Consider the following 25,972-nt stretch of genomic DNA (forward strand, 5'->3'; position numbering starts at 1 on the left):
GACAGCTGACATTTCGGTATTTTCTTTCCGTCTACGACCAAACTGTTTGGACTCTCTGGTCAGTGGTGTAGCAAGGTCAGGTGGTACCCGGTGCAGAAAATTTCTTGTCGCAACCCCTCTTCCCCCTCGTTCTACACCCTTTTCATTCCTTCTTTTTTTTTCTTTATTTTAAATTCACACGTTGTCTAGGGACCGTAAAAATTCGCGAATTCACCTCGTGATAGGTTGTCGGTCAAATACATATATACCTTTGTGCTGCTTATGCTGTTGGCTTATAGTTCGTACGGAATTCTCAGGGCCAATGAGAATCTTTCAAGCGAAAGAAGTGTCCAGTTGTGACATCACACAATTTGGAAAACAATGAACGGGTGACATTTGCCTGAATATGTATCGGATTGTCTTTGAAACCGCGAATATTTTCAGTCCCTAACGATGGCTAAGCCAGAGAATCGAGTTGTCATAGTGAACCCAAGAAAAATGATATTTATTATTGGAAAAACCTCTCACGTGATGCTACTGAAACACATGACGTTAATAAGAATCTAGGATAAAGTCAAATTTGGTACAGAATCAGAAAGTTTATATTTCATTTTAAAAAAAATCTTAAGGAAGAACATTCTTTAGTTAAGTTTCAAAGTTATTTATTGAAAAGTTAAAAATAATATCTAGAGATACGGAAATTTAGCGCATTCATTAAGTTTCAAGTAAGATTGCAAACCTTCAAACTCTCGCCCTGTGCTCATGATTGGACTGTAGTTGTTTATACCTGCCCCTCTACGAGCCAACGATGCCCAGCTAGGAGAGAAGCAAGTGAATCAAGCAGTGTCAATTAAAAGGATAAAAAATGTTCTCGCTAAGAAATAAACCAGTGGGAAAGAAAATTTGTGTTGAACACACCCATGACTTTGAATTCTACCCTAAGGCCAGACGTATCCGCGAAATATCCGAGTCTCTAATAATACAATTTGAAACATAAAAAAAAATGTTGTTAAGCCCAATCAGGGGTGCAAATCTGTAAGTTTCGCAACAGGGGCCGGCAGTTATTTCCTGGGGTGGGGGGGGGGGCAGACAGTTTTGCACGTGGACTTAACAAGCAGTATTTTGGCCTATGCATGCAATAAGCAGAAACATTTAAAAATACGCAGAAAGTTTACCATAATAAATAGTTTTGACATCAAACCCGTTTCACAGCCACGCTTATGAGGAGCTTCTTAATTCCAGGGGTGACCCTCTCCCCCCGCCCCTGCGCCTCTGCCTTTGGCTCCTGGCAGGCGAGTGCGAGTGAAAGATCCCGAGTTAGTTTCCCGGCAAGGTCGACTACTTTTCACTCGAGGGGAGATTTCCTTTCCTGCTCCAGTACTGTATGTTGTGCTGTCCTTCACGTCGTGCTGCTGAAGGCAATGGCGATCCATTGCAGAATCTCCTCACCTAGTTTACCCACTCCATGGCTGGTGTGCAATCCTGTCTGCAGGCTGAACGAGCCGTCAAATCATCATCATCATCATCATCACGTTCTTTGAATGATTCTTGCAGTGGAGGAGAGTGATCTCAAACGTTCTCATGGACATAACGCCATTGCCAGTATTCACTGTATTCACTCTACTATGACGTAGAGAAACCACAAGGATGGACAATAAAGATGAGTACACAAACACAGAGAAAAACCAGCCAAAATAAGCCGGTGTCAGATAGACAGCGGGGTTCGTCTGTGGTTTCTCTGTGTTGTCGGTGTGTTCAACCAGATTATCTGTTTTGTATCATCGTTGGGTTCGTCTTTTTTTTTTTTTTGTCGCTGCGTTGTCAAAGGTTGCTGATGGTTTTTTTTTCTGTCCTTGCTACATCTGCCTCGTCGTTGTCAGGCCACAGTGTTTTCTTCTGTGTCGAGACATTTTTTCTGTGTCGCAACATACTGCGGAATTATCTGTGCTGTATATTCATTAAACATTTAACATCGGCTGATTTGGGCTTTTTTCCTGGGTGTGCATTCACGCGTCCAAGGTGCAGGCACCAACATTAAGTTAGTAAATAAAATCTTTGTTATCGTTATACTTCAAGTTTCCTAACAGACATACAATTTTTTGACACAATATGGGAATAAAGTAAATATTTAACTATTAACTTAAAAAAAAAAAATGGGCGCGTGGCTACCACGTGCGTTTGAAATGAAACTTCTCAGATAAGAGGGATATAAAACTTTTAGGTTGCTCTAATATTTAAATACGCGTAATCATGCTGTGAAAATAGACCTATATTTACTAGTGTCTGTCCAAGTTTTTAATGTAATATGAGAATTAATTAATGGGTTTATGATAGCTCAAATATGATACATAAACCTTTTGGAAATGTCTATACAAATTGTTGCAATATAGGTCATGCTAAGAGTTTTCTTGAGAGTTTAGAGTTACGAATTACGAGTAGCAAAAGTATGCAAAGGTATGCAGAAGTTTGAGAAAATATGTAAAAGTTTATAAAAGTGACGGAAAGTTTACGAAATTATGATCTGCTGCTGCCATTTGCAACCGAGACAGTAAAAATGTTTTCAATTCAAAACAACCAATATTCGTTGCATTCGTTACACACGTGAACTCCGTTACCTATTCACTTCCGTTACCCGGTGATTCTGATGTTACCCTACCGGCTGTAAACAGGTTTCACTTCAACAATTGGAATAAGACTCCATGCCACAAGGTTATTTGTCGCGAGCTCACCTGCGGGGATAGCATAGAGATGTCGGGTGTTGGTTTTAGTGTTCTACCTCTCTGGTGCGTTACTTCTATTACCATTTGTTTGTGTATTGGGGGGGGGGGGGGGGGGGGCAAGTGTGACGTTGACTCTTGGAGACACCTAGGATTCATTGACCGCGAGTCAGACGCCCGAACAAACCTCGTTCGTGCATCTATGAATATTTCTTTGACGTGATAACGTCTAATAAATCGATGAACGCCGGCTGCACGCACGAAAAAGTGTCCCACTACGGATGTCCCACTACGGATGTGTCCTATTCGCTCATTGTACGCATGCGTGGCATATCTCTTCATGCTCATTGTAGGGCCTACGCATGCGTGGCATCTCTCTTCCACTCGATTGGAACAACCATCGATTTGACTTTTCAATCATATTTTCGTCGTTTGAATTTGAATTATTAATATTATGTAATTTAACGATAGTCCACCGATTTTCAGCACAATCGGTACAGTTATTTAAAAGTAATGTTGAATATTCAAATACGTTTTGAACCAACAATGGTGTTTTACAGTTACACATAATAATTAAAATTACAACCGGGATCTTTTGCACAATGTTTTTAAAAAATATTGTAACACATTATAAATAAGTTTGGTGTATTTGGGATTCGTATTTGTTATAAAATCGAGTTATAAAAACGAAATAAAATTATTCCCCTACCGTGAACAAAATTTTTATAAACTGTATATATAACATCTGAAACTATTAATGTCGAATATTGCCTCGTGGGTGAGCGATCAGCGGCGCTAGTTTCAAAATGTAAGGTTGTCGGTTCAAAATACCGGCAGGTGTGAAATATTTTTTTGTACTTGTAAAAATAAATGCGGCGCACGTAATATTTCAAAAGTAATAAATATATTTGAATAATGAATGCAAATAAAAGTAAATTTATTAATTTAATTGTACATTTCATTTCACTCATTTTTATCCATACAAAATAGTGATAATTCAATAAAAATGATTCAATTTTATTCATAAAAGTATGCAGATGTAGATTTTATAATAAAAAAGATAGAAAAATTAAAAAAAAATTCTTCCTCAAAGAATATAATATTTTTAATGCCTAAATGGTTTGGTTGCAAAAACCTATTACGGCTCAGTCTCAGGCCGAATATATTTCCTTTTCTTCTGGATCAATCATTTCATCAATGTTTTGTTATGACGTCACGTTAAACTATCGTCCGTAAACCGACTTTACAGAGAACCAATTTTTTTTTGTAAACGTGAAAGGTAAGTTATGTTAGGTGTGTTACATAAATACAATTCTCGCAAACTTATAATATATACATAAACATACACACACACCTATATATATAAATACACACACACACACACACACACACATATATATATATATATATATATATATATATATATAGACACACATTAGAGGGCCTAGGTTTTTCGTACGTCTACGTGATATTAACTAAAATGAAAGTTAGGTTGGGTCGGATTAGTGACATTGGAAATACTGTAAGGCCGGTGTTGGAATACGCTATACACCTGTACCCTAACCATATTCCAAGTGCACGATAGGACACGAAAAGCCCCTCAATTTAGGGAACGGATTTTGGGTCCTATCTGCTGCCTAAATTCCGCGCATGCGCAGAGTCAAATTTTTCGTTGATTTCGTCCAGGTGGCGGACCCGCGTCTGGCGCCATTAACTCTTATATAGTCATTTTTGTGATCATCGGGCGACTTAACAAGCGTGTTAGTGTGCCGAATGAAACTTTATGATAGCCAAACTATCCTGGATAATAGTTTGTACATTTTAATTATCATAAAGAAAAAAAAAATATTTTTAAAAATAATATTTGAGATAAGATGGTGCTGTTATCTAAGGTTTTTTTTTTTGCAGTACAGTAGTATCAATGGTTGCGAAACGTCCGCTATAATGCGTTGTAACTAGTTTCTAGCCTCACGCCGGCCAAAGTTTATTAAACAGGTTGCCGATTTGTTTCCCTACTGGGATTTGGTTTGGACACGTTTCTGTAATACGGCCCGCGAGTGAGGTTACTGTTTTATTCCTACGAGGCAGTGCGTATTCGCTACCTTACCCTTAAGTTTTGGAATACCGCCCTAATTTTTTTAAATATGTGTGTATGTTCTGCCCGCGCAAGTTGTACGAGTTGTGTTTAGAACTGACCGGAGCTCAGTGAAACGTAGTCTTTTTCTCGGCATTCCCCCTTCTGCATTCCTTCCAGGGACTCGAGTTGCGAACAGTAGTGGCCGGGCACTTATATGGCTGCTGGCATTTATCTGTAAACATCGTGTTCTCGTACTTTAGTACCCGGCTCACCTTTACCTCGCCTCCTTCCAACTGTCGACGCGTTTAAAAATTTTTCTCCAGCCTTTTGAAGCTGGACGGGTTTCATAAATATCCGCTCACCGCGTCACGCGTTCGAATTGTAACGGCAGGGCGTAACGTTCGTGCGGCACGGGGGCTGGGTCTTTGATGGCTTGCGTCCGAATACTTCTCTCGCGATTCGTTACTGTCGAATCGGTTATCGAGCGGTTGGGAACTTGCGCTGTAAGGAATTTTTGGCGATGTTCCTAAACATCGCATTCAAAGTTATTGTATTGACCTCTAAAGTCGAATGGCCTTTTTTACACTGTTAAAAAAAATTTCACCTTTAAATTTACGAAGAATGCTGGTTGCAAATCATCCAGGGATCGTCGTTTATTTACGGTTTTTCTTTGTAAATGTACGGGTAATGATTTCACTTGCATTGAGCACGAATTCACGAGAATAATCTTGGTGTATCACAAAAAACATTCAAATACTTGCTAAGTCAACAGCCTGTTTACCCTATTTACCCTGTTTACCCTGTTTACGAAACTATGAAGTCGTAATACGGCAAACATTTTACGAAGATTAAGCTATCTGAAATTACGAACAATTCTTAGTTTATTTCATGTAATTTCTTCGTTTAAAAAATCCGTAAATTGATTGTATTTCCTAACCACGTACCCAGGGTTTCCACAGATAAGAAAAAACTTAGGGAAATTAACTGTAACTTAGGTACAAGACATTATTGGTAATTTTCATGCTGTGCAGTTGGTTTTTTAATGTATTAAAACAGGAATGAATTACGGAAACCTTAATGTACAGAAATAGGCAATACAGTGTATAGTTAAAAAACATTATAAACTTTTTTCATAAAATAAAGGCAAAAAACCAAATAATAAACGAATATGAAAACAAATTGGCTGTAAAAATATTAAAACTGCATAATAAAAATCTTTCTGATAACCAAATCGTTGAACGAAATATATTTCAATGATGTTATTTTACAATAGTATAAAAGAATGTTTAAATGTCAGAATTAGCTAAAAATTGTAATATATTTTGGTTTCCACAAGGGGGGGGGGGGATGGACGATGGGGAATGTATTCCACACCCATCCACGAAGTTGAGAAAAAAATTCAAACATATTAGTGAAAATAAGTTGCAAGACCTGCAGTTTCAACTGTGTGAGAGAAGTCACGTCGTGTCGTTTATGGCTACTTTTGTATGCCCGTAAATGCCAGTGTGTTAGTATCAATAGTAATGTAAGATTTTTTTCAATACGCATGTTCAAATTATTAATTTTTGACGTGACGTCTAATAAATCGATAAACGCCGGCTGCACGCACGAAAAAGTGTCCCGTTACGCACATTGTTCCGTTACGTGTCCCGTTACGCACATTGTTCCGTTACACTGTGTCCCGTTACGCTCATTGTACGATTGCGCCGCATCTATCTCTCTTCCACTCGACTGTTTATAAAATGAAGTGAAAAGTTAATGTGGTTTTCATTGCTTATTACAACAACAATTTCGGCAATAAAGGTTAATTATTCTTGCATTTTAAAAATCCGATTACTAGTATAATTTCAATTATTTATTCTTTTATTATTAAAATAAAAATGATTAAATTTTCTTCATAAAAGTATGCAATCATTTCTTCAATGTTTTGTTATGACGTTGTCACGTGAAACTATCGTCCGTAAACCGACTTTACAGACAACCAATTTTTTGTTACAGTCGTTGAACAACTTGCTTGCTGGGAATCATGTCCACGCGCATGCATGTTTTAACTTGTACTACCCCGTGGTTGCGAAGAGACCACGCACTACTTGGGCGTGAATTCCGTCATCAAGCATTCGCCTTTTAGAACGCGATCCATCATCGACTATTTTCGTCGCTTCTCTGCGAACGAACGTGATTCTAAAATACTGGTTTCTAACGAGGATGGAGGAGAAAAAAACGTGCATAACGACAGTTACAGAGTCTGTGAGCAAAGCGACTGACGAGTAAATAGCACGTGTTTGATGAGTAGATAATTTTCATCTACCTCATAACTGTCCTTCGTTTTCGTCGAAGCATGCTCGGGTCAGTTACAAAAACTGCTTTCAGGCAAGACTACTTGGAACTTTTTTTTTTTTTTTAAATCGGTTTGAGGTAACACACATTTTGTGGCTTTCTTACGAATTCCCCGCTTATGTTAACAAAAGATTCACGATACCTAAACTTTCATGCATACTTAAACATTACTATTTCTTACAGCCAATATTTATTTCCTGTTATGATACAAAATTGTATGTTTAATACTTATAGACTATCATAGCCATATATATTTATATATTTTTCTAACTATTTTACGATATTAGAATAGTCACATTCATCATACACACCAGTACAATAAATATATAATTCACGCCCGAGGACATTCTACGTATATATACGCGTATGTTTGTTGCTAATGAGAACACTTCAAGATATTTATCCAGTGAAAACATTTTTTTTTTTAACATTTTCACTAGCGTCTATTTTCTCTTCTGTTACAAAACTGAACACTGAACATCGGGCTACATGCGAGCCAAGTCTTCAGCAATTAACTTATTATATAATTAAATACCAGAATAAATAACTTGATATAAATGCATCCTGTGCACCGTACCATCATTTAATTACCTTTATAATATAGTTACGTAACTATTAACCCCCCCACAGTACATGGCTACGAGAGAGGATATGGAAATATGTATTTTCAACTGCTCAAAATAAGTGTAATTATTAGGTGTGTACATAATGTGCATTTACAAACTGTGTGTGGGATCCATTAACTTTTTTAAAAATATTTTATTCTCTTTTACATTTTGACAAAGATTCATTCACATTTAAAAAAGGAAATGTAGCACTCACAAAATCAAGCTTGTGTGTGAGTGCATCTAGTCACTTTAATCTACGTGCGGTACTTGACTTTTTGCAAGGATATTGTAGTGCAACTTAATTGCCCATAGTTAGAGACCTGAAAAATTCGCGGATTCATTTCGTGATAAGCTTCAATTCAAATAATTATACCTTAGTGCTGCTTCTACCACTAGTTCACTGTTAATCTGGAGTAATGAGGGCCAATCAGAGACTCTCACTCATAGAATTGTCGAATCACAGACACTCAGTCGAGACGACTCACTAGTCAGCAGCCAATGAACAACAGGTGGCATTTGTCCGAGTGTGTAGAGTGTAGCGGAGTCTATCCTGGAGGTCATTGAAACCGCGAATTTTTCCGCTCTCTACCCATAGTCCTTTATGGTGGTGCTGTAAACAAAACATTTTGCATTTTCGTACGCATTTCTGAGGGACTAAAAAAATAAGTATAAGTGTAAAAGTAAAATAGTTTACCATAAATGGGGGATATTACATAACTTTCATGTTCAGAGAAGCCCCGCGGAAATGTCGCCCTACTGCTTGCTGTGAATAAGAACTAGCCCGCATGGACGCCAGTCTGTGTACTTGGAAGGTTGCGCGCCCCAGACACATACACGGTATGCAGAGCTTCAGAAAAACAACGCGATTTTAAAACTACTCAACATATTCTAGTGGAGTCTGCTCACGAAAAGCATTTAAGAGTTCGCTGAGGGCCGAAAAGTACTTTTAATTTCGGATTAAATTTTTAAACTGTATTTTTACAAGAGTTAAAATGGCTAAAAAGCATGTTTTCAGAGTTATTTTTAGGCGTAAAACAACGACTATAGATTCTTGAAAGCACTTAAGGGACTTGCATTACACCTTTATCTTCATTTCTCGTCCATATAATGTTACGGTCACCGCTCAAATTTCATAGTTATCCTGTGACGACGAGAACACTGCGCGCCATTTCAGAGTCTTGCGCTTAGAGGCTATACCGCGCTGGAAGCACCAGCGAGCGTCGCTCTTATCATCCCGCCTCACTTACACACATACACCTCTGACGAGGTGGGGCCCCTTAAGGACGCGCGGGAGAGGGGAGGGGTCGGGCCACGTGACAGGACAGCAAAGGCGCGGGGTCGGACTCGAACTCAAGATTTCTGGACCAAGAATGATGTGCACGGACATTGTTTCCTACACAGTAATTTTTTTTTGTAAATGTAACAGAAATATTCATGTAAAATTACAGATTATATGAATTTGTACGTTCACACTAAAACAACTGTATCACTTCAAAATAGTGCTCGCAGTAATACTGGAATCGGATTCTCACCTGGGAATTTTAGTTTTGTGTTGTACCAATACCTCCAATAGTTAAAGTTTTTTTTTTGTTAATCGTTCCCTGAATAGGTTTCAAATATTGACCGCGTACATTAATAAGCATAATAAAACAAAATAAAAACATATGGTTTCCAAAGGAATCTTTTGTAAAAGTACAGAACATTTTTTCTGTGTAGTGCCCAAGGATCGGCGTAAATTTAGTGTACAATCCACATTGTTATATATATATTTTTTTAGATTTTAGCCGATAAGTTTTGGCAACTATTTTCTAAGAATTTCTTTTCTTTTTTTTCAATATTTAACTGTGTATTGTCACAGATCACTACAGAGCGAGTTGAATGATTCCATATGGCAGTTGCGCTGCCTCGGGAGCACCCATTTAAAGAAAACTTAGTATGTCATCTGTTGCTTGTCGTCATATTTCGCACTGGGAGCGAGGGAGTCTCCCACGCCTGTACGGCGGTACGTCGGGAGAAAGACGATGACAATGACCTGTACCTACTCCGCGACTCGTAGCGCATCCGTGCGTGTGCGGTTGACGAGTTTCGCCGAGCTGCCGTTTCAAGTGTTTCCTCCTGATTACGTTATATTGTATCCAATCAGCTGTCCGGCCAGCCTTGCACGACGCCGCCACCCGCATCTGGCTTCCCAACAACCTCCCGCCTTCGATTTCCCCCGGGCGTTCCATTCTATAGCGTGTCCCAGAACTCAGCGTCAAGCCGAGAGCAGTTGATGACACGATCAAAGAAGGTTCTGAATAAAAACAAAAAAAAATGTTTTGTAGTTTTCGAGTTAAAAACATATAATTTTAAAATCACGATTCTGTCCCTCACCTAACTAAAAAAATAAGTGTATTGGAGAGGGGTCCGGGTTAGGTAGGGGCCTAGGTGCGTCTCAGGCCGATGCCTATACGTCTGGTGATGCTGGGATTAGCCATGCCAGGGGAGAAGGTCGCATGCATCGTGCGCTTTGTGCGATCATTGGCCAGCCATGGCAGCGTTCGATGCCATGACTAACTCCCCTTAATCTTAACTCTAGACTATAACTATAGATAGGTTGGGTCCGAGTAAAACTTGAATCCAGGTCAAACCTGTATAGGCACATGGAAAACTCTGTACAGAGTCATGCGGGGTGCAAATTTGCATGCATTAGGTGTAGGAGAATACAGGAGACAGAGGATGGTCTGGACGAAGAGTTGGACAGAGTAGAAAAGAGTCTACCATGCGGGGGGGTTGGGCACTTGGACTCTTGGTCCGCTTTGTAGTTTATCCAGTACTGGATTTACGTCCAGGGATGCAAGAGCGCCTGGTGGTGAGTGGCTGCACTGGCCACTCATTCCGCTGCCAATCAGCACCTACAAAAAAAAAAAAACTAAAAACAGGAAAAGGAATTAGTAACTTACAAAAAAAATCCCCATCCTACGCCTAATTATTAGATACTGTGACAAAATATTTCCATACTGAAGTAGCTTGGCTTCTGGGTTGTAGCCGCGTCCTTGGCGAATAATTCACCGAAGTTTCGGTCGACATTGCAGTCGCCATCATCAGGGAGCAGTTATCTACTGAGGTTCTTACAAGTTATCCTGCCTTTATGTACTCTCGCCTGAGGCACGACAACTTGTAAGAACCTCAGTAGGTAACTGCTACCTGATGATGGCGACTGCAATGTCGACCGAAACGTCGGTGAATTATTCGCCAAGAACGCGGCTACAACCCAGGAGCCAAGCCACTTCAGACAATGTCCGTGAAAGCCGGTGAACATTATATTATCATATTGTACAGTTTGTGAGGGAACTTGGAATTACTTAAAGGTATGTAGTGGCGCGCGGGACAGTGTGCCCGCCTCGTCAGCTGAAAGTTGGCCGCCCTGGTCTATCGCCGCTGAGAGGCGTGTGTGCAGTCCAGCAGCGACTAGCCATCGGACAGGAGTCGCTGTCTTGCGGCGTGGTCCAGCGGCGAGAGGTCACTCACTGCAGCCTGTCTGTGCCTGATGACGGGAACAGATCCCACCCAGTTCCCGAAACGTCGCAACTGTTTCGTCATATGCGAGATCGGTTCGGTCGTCCATCGTTGTGTTCGTATGTGTGCTGCGTTGGCCGCTTTTGTTGTCTGTCTGTATTTCTTGCTCTTTCTTGTTGAAACTGTTGCTATCCCACTGTGTTGGTCTGTGCTGTTAATTATTTCATGACTTAATTCCTTCCACGGAATTATTGTGCTGTCTGATATTTAAAGTTTGAATATGATCGTCTGTGCTGTCATCGTTGTGTTTTCCATATTACCTGTTTAGTTTCATCGTTGGGTCCATCTGTTCGGACATCAGATGATTTAGGCTTGTTCTCCGTGTGTTTATGTTTTCTTTTTTTTTCTTTTTTTTTTCATAATTTTGCATTCTTGAATTTTTGCCACAGTACACAGTGCAGAACTTCAATGGCGTATGTCCAAAAAAAAAACTGCTTCAAACTATCTTTCTGACCGTAAAGACTAGCAGTTGGACGTGTGCAGATAGAGAGAGAGTCGTGTTTTAACGAGAGCTGGAGTAATGATAGTTGTGCCGAGAAGCACGTAAGATCGACTTGTTTAGTATAATGATAGTAATCACCGAGTATAGCGGGTTGCCTACCCTCAGGAGGCACTGCACTCTCGGAGTCGCGCACTATGGAGGAAAGTGGAAGCATATAGCGACCGGGGAAAAAAAAGAAGTAGTTTACGTGTAGAATACACCTTGCGCAAAAAAAAAAAAACCTCAAAAGAAGGTAATTTTTGATGCTCGTGTAATGAAACCTCTACTTTTAATAAAACTCTAACACTGACAGACAGACTGACAATTCACATCTTAAGCCGGTGGGTCTAGAAACATAAAATTTTGCATAGGAGTTTTTTTATATAACTTAGGTGAGCACTATGAAATGATTTTTGTAAATTCATCTCCTAAGGGGGATAAATAGGGGATGGAAGTTTCTATGGAAGTTTGTCATTTTTGAATTTATGAAATATGGAAATTGGTTGTTAGGCTTCTGTTTATAAATAAAAGTTTTTGTAATTCACCAAAAATGTCAAATATTTTCCCATCAGGCGCACGGCTATACATAATAATTGTAGTAAGTTAATATTGATAACGTAAAAATACAAAAAATCCAGAGCTGTAAGTGTCCCAACCCCAACAATCACTCCTCCCTCGACCCCATTTCTATCTTGTCTGGTTATAGCTATCTATTTTTTTTAATAATGCTTTTGCTTCCATGTATTGCTCGTTTAGCCACTGCCCGTGTTTCTGTTGTCTCCTTCACTACGGGGAACACAGCATTCACTTATATTAATAGTCACACATCAGCTTGCATTTGGATTTCATTTCGCATATGTTCCTATGCTATACGCATGTGTTCCTTTGTTTTGTTTTTTTCCGGCAGGGTAAGTCGAGGTTATGACGTCATTAGAGCATAACAAAATACTCTAACTCTCAGAGCGTTACGATCAGGAAGAGACTGGTCGTAACTGCATTGTAGTCCATTGAAAAGTTACATTTGGGGTTGCGTTTTTTAGAGGACGCAATTTTATTTTTTTGATGTGTAGGGGGGGGGGTGGTCAGTGTAAAGCTAAAACCAAGTTTGTGGGGTCGCCACCCTTGTCCCACGGCCGCCATCTTGAAAATAGGGGTTGAAATGGTTTTTACGATATATCTCTTAAACAATTTATTTGATAAAATAAATTTTTAATTATTTTTTGTTGCAAATTAAATTCTCTACAACTTTGGTCCAGTAACTTCTTGTCGTAGAACTATAAATAAAAAAATATATATGCGAAAATCTTCATAAATTCGAGAAAAAAAAATTATATTTTTCGATATAACTTTTTTTTATCATTTTACGAAAAAATGATATCTGACCATTTTTGTAGATCGTTTTTTGAGGAACAACTTTTATTGGCATCATTTTTTCATTAAGTCAATAGCTAAGGTTTTACAGCGCTCCGAAGTGAGTACAATTTTCAGTACTCTTAACTATACCTATATTATACGTGTGTACTAATAATATGTCATCAGTTATTGTTTTTTTTATTTTGTTATTATAACTTTTTTAATTACAAATTTTGCAATATTATTAATCATTAATTATTGACTCTTTTCCCCACCACCCACGAGGTAGAGTCTAGAGGCGCGTTTTTTTTTTACGTGGTATCCCCAATAGGCATAATCCACGGTGATTTTCTAAATTAGAACTACTCCGTCCTCAGTCGTTTCGATGGACCAGGCTGCGGCTCAGCATCTGATCGGCTTTCTGAATTAAATACCAGTGGGAGAACTGGAGAAGGAAGGGGTGTTAATGTCGGTGGTTCATCATCAAAGTCATTTTCATTTATTAATTCTGAGAGTTCCATTAAGTTGCTGCAAGTCTCTCCAGAACAATGGAAGCACACTGCAGAACATTTCAGCCCTGCTTTTCGACATCCACACATCGCTCCACAGTTTCCTTTGCATTTGCAAAAGATCAATTTTAGAAGCTCAGGGGGTGCTGGAGGTTTAAAGTTCTGCACTGGCATCAATAATTTTCCACATTTTTTCCAGCCCCAGTCTTCAGGATCATTATAATTACCAAGCCACGACTGGACCTGGTGGTAGACTCAGAAAGTATGAAAGCGAGCTGTGTCTTGTGTTGGAATGTGAAGATAAGTTAAATGTACTTTTTGTCACTGCCTTGGCGAATTGTTTGTATCTTAGCCTGTCAAGAGAATTATCATCTTTATTACCACCGTATAAAGAGATAAAAAAAAACGTTCACCAATTACAGTGAGCAAAGCAGGGTCAACTCTCTTGTTGAGAAACAAAGCCGTTCCACTTGCAAACTCTAAATGTTTTTCCAGGTTTTTCACAAATTTCATTTTACCGATATTGTAAGGAGCTGAAGTTGTGTCACATCCGGAAAAAGCATGAAGAAACAGCAAGTTATCCGCAATGACATTTCCGTACATAGAACCTGACGCACAATATAATTGTTCTGCTGTTCGTCCTTTTGATGGTTTAAAAAAAAAAAATACATTTGCTTGTTCTCTGCCAAGTGCTGTGAGCAATATCAGTATGTCAATATCTTCAGCTACAATAGTAACGGTATTAAATAATGGAGATGCAGCAAGAGCAGTGCGAACGATAAGAGCGTCTGCGTCTGATTCTGCTTGGTCAACAGTGAAATCCATTTCCGAGAGTACAGTTTTAAGAAGTATAATAAAGTTAGATTTGTTCTTCTCATTACCAAGAAATTTCTCTTGTGATAATGTCGGTATGGTGTTCTTGTCAAATTTTACTTCTGTCGACTGGTGTTTTTTCGTGCGGCGCAAACGTTCCCAAGACTTTGTTCCTGCGACATCAGGGTCGTCTGAGTAACCGTCAAACACAATGCTTGCAGAGAGCCCGAAGTGTTCTTGTACATATTTGACGTATTTTGTAGTTATATCCTTGAACGATGAATTTCGATCCCAAATTACTTTATGTAAAATAAAACCACCGTCAATAACAAAATGACTCCTGGCGCTGATGTTAGAGGATCGTTCCACCGGTGTAAAAGCATTAAACAAAGATGACTTAGTACCTTTTCTCATGCCATCCTCCGCGAATAATGACAATGGGAAAGGTGCTAATTCATTCTTTGACATCACCGACTGTTTCTCTTGAAATGCACATTCGTTGAAATAAGAGTAATGGATTAATGACGACACGAGTTTTATCAACTTCAATAGTACATACTTGTCATAGCGCTGAAAGGAAGAACCTTATTTTTACGCTGAAATGATAGCCGTTGAAAATCAGATCCTATGATAGTAGTTATTAAATCTTCTCCTATCTCAAAGGTACGTTGACAATTAATATCCTCTGAAGCAACTATACCGTTAGCGATGCAAATTAATTCAGAGCAATATTGGGTAAATACATGAGTTGCGAACAAATTATCTATTTTTTCAAAATCTTCGTTGTCACGTTTTATGCGTGAATCTCGGTAATCAATATGTTGTTCTGAAGTATCCATTGAAAGGTTGCAGTATTCTGTTACCTTCAACACAATATTATTAGCTATTCTTACAATAAAAGAGGTTAGGAATAATAATAAAAATAGCAGGCAGTTGTTCTTTTGTTCCCTCATGGTCACTTGGGTATTTTCTACCTGAACAGTATTCTCGGTAACGGCCATCAGATTTAAAATTATTTTAAAAATCAACAATTGTTAAATCCTGTTATGGAGTGAAAAAGAGTCAATAATTAATTATTAATAATATTGCAAAATTTGTAATTGAAAAAGTTATAATAACAAAATAAAAAAACAATAACTGATGACATATTATTAATACACACGTATAATATAGGTATAGTTAAGAGTACTGAAAAATAGTACTCACTTCGGAGCGCTGTAAAACCTTAGCTATTGACTTAATGAAAAATGATGCGAATAAAAGTTGTTCCTCAAAAAACGATCTACAAAAATGGTCAGATATCATTTTTTCGTAAAATGATAAAAAAAAAAGTTATATCGAAAAATATAATTTTTTTTCTCATATTTCTGACGATTTTCGCTTATAACTTTTTTATTTATAGTTCTACGACAAACAGTTACTAGACCAAAGTTGTAGAGAGTTTAATTTGCAACAAAAAATGTCAACAAATATTTTTTATCAAATAAATAGTTTAAGAGATATATTGTAAAAACCATTTCAACCCCTATTTTCAAGATGGCGGCCGTGGGACAAGGGTGGCGACCCCAAAAACTTGGTTTTAGCGTTACACTGACCCCCCCCCCTTACACATCAAATAAATAAAATTGCGTCCTCTAAAAAACGCAAGGTAAGGCCTAAAAAATGTAACATTTCAATGGACTATTGCTATTTGGCGTCATGTTGGTTCAACTTGCACTTTCATGGCGACAACGAGCAATTGGGTGTGGCGAGGCGTTTTGGTTGCTGATACGTCCATTGTACACTACATAACCTCTAAACACAACAAAAAACTGAATTTTCAAGTTCAAAATTATTTTCAAACACACCCACGAAAAAGTGTCCCGTTACGCTGTGTCCCGTTACACTCATTGTACTCTTGCGCCGCATCTATCTCTGTTCCACTCGATTGGAACAACCGTCGATTTGACTTTTTCGAGGCACATTAAAATTGAAACACTCCCATTCGTTTTCTACTTTTCCTATCATCGTTCTTTCCTTAACAGAATAACACAGATTGGAAGAAGTTAAATAGCAAACATGTATACAATTTATAGTTAAAATAATCTCTTCGTTAAAGTACTAATAAACATATTTGAATTAATGAGTGCAAATAAAAGTAAATTTATCAATTAAATTGTATATTTCATTTCACTCCTTCTTTGTATCCATACAAAATAGTGATAATTCAATAAAAATGATTCAATTTTATTCATAAAAGTATGCAATCATTTCATCAATGTTTTGTTATGACGTTGTCACGTTAAACTATCGTCCGTAAACCGACTTTACAGACAACCAATTTTTTTTGCGTTCCCAATAAATTGTATCATATATTTTCTCCATTTGATGAGCCCGCAAAGTTTTTGCTTGTATTTGACTTAACCTGACTCATGTTTTAGCTGCCAAATTACTTGTCGTAAACACAGATGCAGAAGCAGCGATGCCTGCAGCGCAGTCATTGAGCTGACGTAAAACAGCAACCAGTCTCTGAAGTTCCACTTTATACTCGTACGGAGGTTAATCTTCTGCCTCTAGCAAGCCCGTCACTTAAGGAATTCACCTACATTCCTCACTATAACCCAAAATAGATCGGTTCACCCACAGGTTGTTCTGCATCCTCTTTATAAAACAAATTCTGCACTTTTACAAAAGATTCCTTTGGAAACCAGTTGTCAAGAAGTAGTTTGTAATACTACAAGAAATATACTGTAACTCTGTACAACACATGGCTATGGTTATTTTTACATATTTATATGAAATAATCCCGAGATAATACTGGGTATTTCTTACGAAAATTAGTGCATAATTTTATATTTTAATTGATTTTCATTGAAGCATAATTTTTTAAAGCATGAAAAAGATAATAGAATATTCCATAATTGGACTTTATTTGGTTTTATTGTGCTTATTAATGTGTTTATTTATACCGTAGAGCCATTCAGGGAACGGTTTACTAATAACTTTGACTATTAGAGGTACTGGGACATTAAAAAAAAGCATAAATGCCCGGGTAAGAATCCTAGCCCAGTATAACTGTGAACACTATGTTGTAGTTATCCAGTAGTTTTCATGTAAATGTACAAATGTACAAATATCTGTAAATTTACACGAATATTTCCGTTCAATTTACAAAAAAAAATTATCGTGTTTAATCAAAATTATAAGATTGACAGTCTTCCGAAGGACAAAAAAAGTACTGTTTCACTGTATTCAGCAACCATTTCCAAGTCACCCATTGAGCTGAGATGCATCCAAGCAGGTAGCCCGCATGCATCATATTTTAAGGTATGTGATATATTAAAACAATAATTCTCTGTCGTGTAGTTTCATCAGTAAAATGATATATCTGGACGTTTAAAACACCCACAGAGTTGAACAAAAAAAATACTGGAGTGATAACAAATAATCTACTCACAACACGACTAACATTTGAAGTAGGTTACTTTTTTTTTGTGAAAATGTAATGCTCTAAATTTGCCCGTGTTTTTTGGTTAGTTTATTTTGTGTTGACTTACAAAGGTCCATAACTGGAAGGTATTCCAGATCACCTAAGACTGAGTTCACAATTTAAAAAAAAAATACATAAGCAGGTCAAGCGCACGACCTGTCAAAATGATATTCACAATTGAAATTATACTGTTAATGTTATTGGTAATGCTAATAAATAACTATATGAACTACCGAATTTTTATTCCGCGAAATCTGACCAGAAATTTGTGGACACAGTTTTTCAAAATATAACTTAATTTGTGTTATGTCAAATTTTTAGTTAATCGTTGTAACCATTCAACATTTTTTATTATTTTTTCTTTAAATAATTAGCTAGTAGTTAATTTTTTTAAGTAATAGCATTAATTAATTTTTAAAGCGAGCATTGTAATATCTCAACAATTTCTTGCCACAGTATTATGACTGATAAATATTAACAGTTCTCTAGTCCCGCCAAAATGGCTTCCTAATCTACTCAGTGGCTATTGTGCCATGGGTCCGTAACAGAAATAAAATATATTAATCTCACTCCTATGCGTACGTCCTGTCTCCCATGCACACGACCGTCCTATGCGCTATTGTGAATCAGTTAGGTTCGAAAACACGTCGGTCAAATCTTGTGCTCACGACACAACTGTAACTGTTTTTTTTTTTTTGACGTGACAACGTCTAATGAATCGATGAACGCCGACTGCACGCACAAAAAAGTGTCTCGTTGCGCACATTGTTCCGTTACGCTGTGTCCCGTTACGCTCATAATACGCTTGCGCCGCATCTATCTCTCTTCCACTCGACTGTTTATAAAGTGAAGTGAAAAGTTAATGTGTTTTTCATTGCTTATTACAACAACAATTTCGGCAAAAAGGTTAATTAATCTTGCATTTTAAAAATCTGATTACAAGTATAATTTCAAGTATTTATTCTTTTATTATTAAAATAAAAATGATTAAATTTTATTCATAAAAGTATGCAATCATTTCATTAATGTTTTGTTATGACGTTGTCACGTTAAACTATCGTCCGTAAACCGACTTTGCAGACAACCAATTTTTTTTTTTTTTTCCCCAACTGTGCACCTAGTCTAACGGCTACCGTCATCCGCCCCTCCCAGAACTCGAAGCTGGGGTCCGCCACTGGCAGAAGCTACCTCGAGAGCACGCGCCGCAGGTGTGTTATGGTTCTCGCCGTCACGCGTGCAGTGTGTTTTGTCCTCTCTACGTGGCGAGGGCCACGCGGCAAGTGCAAGTGCTCCTCGGTGTTTTGAGAAGTGGTGGGGGGAGGGGTGAGTAGGGGGAAAGGTCGTGTAAGTCATCCCGCGGGGAGAGGGGCGAGCAGACCAGTTTCCAGCGCCGCGGTGTTGGTTCTCCCTCTCTCTCTCTCTCTCTCTGGAGGGCGCGGGCGGTAATCATGAGAACGTTCCCACCCATTGTTGCGGCGGCGACGACGGCCCGGGCGCTCGCATACGTCCTCCTGCTTCCCTGCGGCACTGCTCGGCGCGGCGGTTATCCAGGAACATCCCGGCTGTGCCCTCGCCGGCCGACAGCCCACCATCGCAGCAACAAGGTGAAAGCTACATACAGGCTTCCGTGGTCGCCGTCCGAGGTTTCGTGGCTCGTGTGGCTTCTAGCCGCGCCCAAAACGCGTATCCCGCGTTGATAGCGCCTAGTACGATCGTGTGCATGGGAGACAGGACGTACGTGCGCATAGGAAGTAGATCAATATTATTTTATTTCTGTTACGGACCCATGGCGCAATAGCCAACGAGCAGATTAGGAACCCATTTTGTGCGGGACTAGAGATTTAAAAAAAAAAATTTTAAATACCTCCGCCGATTAGGAATCCGGCCAACTGTGAAATACGCGCTGTGATTCGTATTCTTAGTGATAAAGAGCTTCAAATGAGTGTATCCCGTTATAGGTCATCATTTTATATTTACGTACCACACGGTTAAACGTGCCGACATTTATAACTTTTAACATAATGAAAATATATACATCGCATGCTGTATGCATAATTAGCTGACAAAGTGGCTTCCCCGCCCCCCTTTTTTTTTACGTTTTTGTGTAGCTTGGGTAAGTAGGATGCAACGTAACATAAAACTGGAACTTTTTTAGACTTAAAGTCCATTTTAATGGCTGCTATGTGGTTTAGATTAATTTAACCTGGACTTTTGAAATCATTACTTTTTTTTATGATTTTAAAAGGCTTAATAAAACTAAATAGAGTTTCTGAAGGCATTTAAAACCATGCTACGCCGTAGTCACCAGCATTGCCTTTAAACTCAAAAAGGTTTCAGTTATTTATTCAATTTGGTTTTCCTTATCAATACTGCAAAAAAAATGTTAAAATTTCAACTTTGCCAGCTAATAATGCAAAAAAGCATATAGGTATATTCATTTTGTTGAAATTCGGCTGCTTAAAATGTCCGCCCGCAATAAAGTATGCCCGCGCTAGTGATTGCCCCCTTGTAATCGTCAGCCAACCGCAAGAGAAGAAATTCCTCTATTTGGTTGGGCCATTCAGGACGTGTTGTTCTACGCACTTCATGGCTGTGACTCGTCTTCCGACATTAGACATGTAGCTGAAAGAACGTCAACTAGTCAGAATACACAGACGATGCTGCAGCGGGGTTTTTTTTTTTTTTTTTCGCTAAAAAAAAAAACTAGGCATGTTTTTTTTTTAAGTAAGTACGGTTTTGAAACTTGACCGCTGCAGTGGCACGTTCCGTGCATGCGGGCTGTGTACCTACATCTGATGGCCAGCCACAGACGCCATTACGGAAACATTCGACCGTTTTTACGTTTGTTTGTGAGTATTTAAAATGCCTCCGCCGATTGGGAATCCGACCGACTGTGAAATACGCGCTGTGAATCGTATTCTTAGTGATAAAGGCGTGACAGCGGCTGGAATTCGTCGTCAGATCAGTGAAGTTTATGGAGGAAAACATTCAGATAATGAAGAAATAGTAATACGTGTGTTCTCTTTAACTTATTCGTCAAATTTCTGCACCAAATCTTCAGAAATGAAAGAGGTCTCCCACTTCGTTCCTCATCATGAACATTCGTGCGGCCACCTTTAAAGGCTCTAAACAATTTCCTTATCATTACATTGGTCATTCTGTTTTCTCCGTGGTTTATTTCATCCGCTTGGAAGATTCATGTTTTACCAGAAAAACATTTTTTTTAAATTTGAAAGTAAAAAGTAAATTGCGAAGTGAAATTTTGTAAAAGGTTACTTACTGCAATTTATAACAGTGTATTTTACTAGACTATGTTGACGGTGTAGCTAAGAGACCATCACTATAAACTGGGGATTTTTATTTCTTAATCAGAATTTGCTTTGGTGCTTTTTCAAGATCTTTTCCGGTCTGTAGGCGTTTGCCTCAAGTTTCTAGAAACGGGAATTCTTGATTGCGTAATCGTGACTCCGGGAATGTTTTGGGAGCTGGTAACTTAAATTTACAACGGTAGGCCCCGAGACGTTCGAACTCACGTTAGCATCGGAAGTGCTGTTCGAAGTTGGCTTCACGGCAGCTATGCCCGACGCAAACACGGAGTTTACCAAGCGTGATGGCTCAATTCACACCAGACTGGTATGAGACCCGCGTAACCAGACATACAGACAGGGTTCGTATACGCCTCCTTAATATCCCTATCCTTAAAAAGTCCTTCGTTTGCCTTGAAATGAATATGGCTTCTTAAAAGTTCTTAAATTATCAGTAAAATATTGATAGCGTGAAAGTAATTGGTATTTTAATGGGTTTTTTCCACTTGGCAGCAAAAAACGCTTCGCGTATGCGCAGTTCAATTGGTGAATTACGAGCCACGGGATTATATTTTATAAATAAAAAAACTTTTGAATTAGTTTTTTTGTATCGTTTATTCCAACTGAAAAGTGTTTTTTTTTTTAATCTCTCTTATATTGAACTTATAAAGTAATTGTCATTGGTGATCAAATTAAATGTCCCACATACTGTTGTTCTTATTATAAGAGATGGAGCCTGCTTATTTCAGGCCTTATCTTTTTTTATTAATGCAACCTAGGAAATGCATAGTGATGTGCGTGGGCAGATTGTTAGGTATATTGTAGATAACTGGATAGAATTTTATTTTATGTCATTTGACGAAAATGAAGATAAACTCTGCCACATCGTCCGATTATAACAACGATATGATGATAACATCAACGTTCGGTAGTATAATTACGTATCTACCCGTTTGTTTTGGAAGTTATTGTGAAAAGAGCAACCGAGGGTCGACCTGTTAAGCTGCTTAGGTGTACAGCAAGTTTTTTTCAAATAGGCATTTCGATGCATATGCTTCACAAGAAAATTCTGTTTCGCAAGGTTTGGACACAGGTATTCTAATTACTGATAAAAATATAAAACGCGAAGACTAGAAATGCCCGTAACCATCCATCGCCTTATGTGTCAGTCCAGTTTCATCTTCGTCGTACCAAACCTTTGAACAGATTGCTCCAAGTCTAACACACAAGTTAAACAAAAAAATCCATCCGGCAGACGGCTAGTCAGATAAATAAAACGTTACAACGCCCTGTATATAAATTGCAGGAATGCTACTTACACGCTAACGAAAAAAAAAAAAAAAATGCACAGTTTCCTCACACCGATTTTATACATATTTTGACTATTTATTGTATACACTGGCGTAGCCAGGATTTGTGTATGAGGGGTGTTAAGAAGCATGCCCCCCCCCCCCGTATAAAAGCGGGGGGGGGGGGGGTAGAGGGGTCCTCCCCCGGGAAAATTTGGATTTTAAGGTGTAAAATAGTGCTATTTTAACAGTTTTCGGTTCTTAAATTTAAATATTGTAATGGTAAAAATTTTATTAATTTTAATATGAAATTTGTTTGAGTGATGAATAAGAAATTAATTAAAGATTTTGTGCTGGGGGGGGGGGGGGGTTGAACCCCTAAACCCCCGCCCCTGGCTACGCCCCTTATTGTATACCCACATAGAAGCATAAAATTAACACTTATAGTTTATGAATAACACAAATCTTATATTGACTTGCGTGTCGTTGATTGTAAATTTAAAAACCCGGGAAATAGCATTCGTGTTTGTCAATTTTGCGCTCTCGTAGCACAATTATGAAGGGGTAAAAACGCAAATAATGCCCACTCCGTTCTAGTAGGTACTTTATTTACTCTGTGCTCGACTCTTCAGCTAAGAGAGTTAGCCCCTGGCGTCGAGCCTAGTGATGAATTTGTTGAAGGGTTGGGGGGGGGGGGGGTTTGTGTGTTTATGACTCGACCTCGTAAATTACGACGACGACGTCGGCCGGGAAGGCGACAGCGTTCTCCGAGTGTCGCGAACCCGTTACTGCGGCGGCGGCGGCGGCGGGTGGGGGTGGGGGAGGAACTGGTCGGGACTCGGCTGCTGGCCCGCGGAGAACCCGGCCGCCGCAGAAACGGAATCGTTCGGAACACGTTCCTAAACGGAGCGCGCTGATTCCCTCACTTTTATCGTCCGTATCTTCTCTGTGAGAAAAAAAAATAATGTGAGCGAGTCTTTCAAGTGCTCACCAGAGATGTGTAACAAAGTGTTTGCAAATACACCAAACAATACGAATCTCGGACGCAAGCTTTAACGTAACATTTTTTTTTTTTTTAATAATACCGAGCGTGATAAATATACACGCAAATTGTATTTTTATACTAAGTTTCTGGACGCGAAGCGCGCGTAGTTTCCGCACCCGCCGCTGGAATTCGCTGTCGGAGCAGCTACGTCGACTATGGGATCATTCGATTTCCAGAGCGAAACTAGTATGTTATGAAACTTCGATAAAAACGAAAAAAAAAAAAAAAAAAAGACTTGAAAAAATAACTAAACCCTGGCTTTGGACCTGACATTGAATTTCATTAAAATACTGCCCATCTTGTTAAAATCCATTAAACAGTTAGTAGGCCTACCATCAAGTTTCCCTTTGTCTGTGTGAACTTTGATTCGCGCCATCCGCCACAAATGGCAGCACCGTGGTTTCACATTTCCGTTCCATGCGATTTATGTTCCATTCACGAAATAATTCCTATTCCTACCGAGCGTTAATATGTTATTACATCAAACATTGTTGTGCCCTGCAAACTGTTTGAAACCAATTTTGCGTAATTCGCTCCTTATCTCCCCGTCTCAAATGGCATCCCAAAGGAGAAGGCCCGTCTACTACAGTCCAAACTTTTTGGCGGTCCGTGTCCTTATCCCTATGTGAATGACAGCACATTATCACACGTAAAATTGCCCCGTCCACAAATGTGATGACCGATGTCCAAATGTCCTGAATTCTAGACACTAGAGCGCCAAAGTAATTTGTTTATTGTTTTTGTTTTCATTCATTGTAATTGAGCATGCAGCTTAGTTATAAATATGAATATAACTTGTTAAGTTGTAAGAGTTCAATGATGTGTATTTAGTTATTTGGCAAGGCAATAAATAAATGCCAATAAATGAATCCGTGTGTTCTACCTTTGAAAAGCGCCGGTCGCAAACGGACAGCTCTTATCAATATTTTCTCTGTTCTTCTTGGCTTCTTACCACGCCGTCGTGGACACCGTCCGTTATTTTCTGTTTTATCTCTTTGAAACGGGAACCGTAAACAACTAATACCACGAGTGTTCTTCTTCCACACTGTAAAAAAAAAAATGGTTTGTAAGTTTACAAGGATAGTCCTTTGAAACTCATTTGCCAACGATATCACTCGCGAAACTGCAAGGCAGAGCTACGTTAAATTGCAATGGTACAATGCTCTGCCTGGGCAGTTTTACAAGTCATGTATTTGGCAACTGACTAACGAGGACTTGCTTTGTAAAAAGTACCAAAATAAAATAAAAACGCTACCAGAGAACACGGATTGGGACAAAAAAAAGTTTTGGTTGACTAATGTACTCGGACCATCACCGTCCAAGAGGTGTCACGTGTCCGGGGACAGAGGGGACTGCGGACTGGCGGGCTTTGACGCGCTCGTCTTCTCTGTCGCTGCAGATCGAGCGGGAGGTGATCCTCAGCAGCGCCGACAAGAACTCCAAGATCCCGATCCTGCACGAGTACAAGAAGCGGCCCAAGTCGACGCTGACGGCCATCGCGCCGGACGGCCCCGCCAAGCAGATAGCGTGGACAGAGGACAGGAAGGCGGTAAGTAAGGCAGGCCGTCGAGGAACGCACGCTTGGTTGGACTACCGTGCAAGAACATCCATGTCTCTGTGCACTGTACACATTTTTTTTTTTTTACGTGACAACGACTAATAAATCGATGAACGCCGGCTGCACGCACGAAAAAGTGTCCCGTTACTATGTGTCCCGTTACGCTCATCTATCTCTCCTCCACTCGATTGGAACAACCATCGATTTTACTTCTTCGAGGCACATTAAACTTGAAACACTCCCATTCGTTTCTTACTTTTCCTATCATCGTCCTATCCTTAACAGAATAACACAGATTGGAAGAAGTTAAATAGCAAACATGTGTAAAAGTTATAGTTAAAATAATCTCTTCGTTAAAGTAATAAACATATTTGATTTAATGAGTGCAAATGAAAGTAAATTTATCAATTAATTGTAGATTTCATTTCACTCCTTTGTATCCATACAAAATAGTGATAATTCAATAAAAAGGATTCAATTTTATTCATAAAAGTATGCAATCATTTCATAAATGTTTTGTTATGACTTTGCCACGTTAAACTACCATCGTAAACCGACTTTACAGACAACCAACTTTTTTTAATGGAACAGGAATATTCATGTAAAATTACAGACATTTGTGAATTTTTCACATTTACACGAAAACAACTGTATCACTACAAAATAGTGTCCGCAGTGATACTGGTTTCAGATTCTTACGCGAGCATTTATGCTTTGTGTTGTCCCAGTATCTCCATTAATAAGCATAATAAAACAAAATAAAGTCCATTTATTGAATATTCAATTATCTTTTCCATGAAACATGATTTAAAATATAAAATTGTGTGCAATTTTCGTAAGTAATACTCAGCATTATCTTGAATAATGTATTTCA

The 25,972-nt window shown here is 38.8% G+C and overlaps 1 protein-coding gene across 1 annotated transcript in view; it reads left to right on the plus strand.

Annotated features, from left to right (window-relative positions):
* LOC134528174 (hornerin-like) overlaps positions 1-25,972 on the plus strand; it is a 295,315-nt gene that overhangs the window by 246,023 nt on the left and 23,320 nt on the right. The window contains exon 5 of the mRNA XM_063361551.1: positions 24,940-25,089. Within this exon, the coding sequence (XP_063217621.1) occupies positions 24,940-25,089 (150 nt within the window). The remainder of the gene's footprint in view (positions 1-24,939; positions 25,090-25,972) is intronic.

The sequence above is a fragment of the Bacillus rossius genome, chromosome 1 (assembly GCF_032445375.1).
Source record: "Bacillus rossius redtenbacheri isolate Brsri chromosome 1, Brsri_v3, whole genome shotgun sequence".
Taxonomy (NCBI): Eukaryota; Metazoa; Arthropoda; class Insecta; order Phasmatodea; family Bacillidae; genus Bacillus; species Bacillus rossius.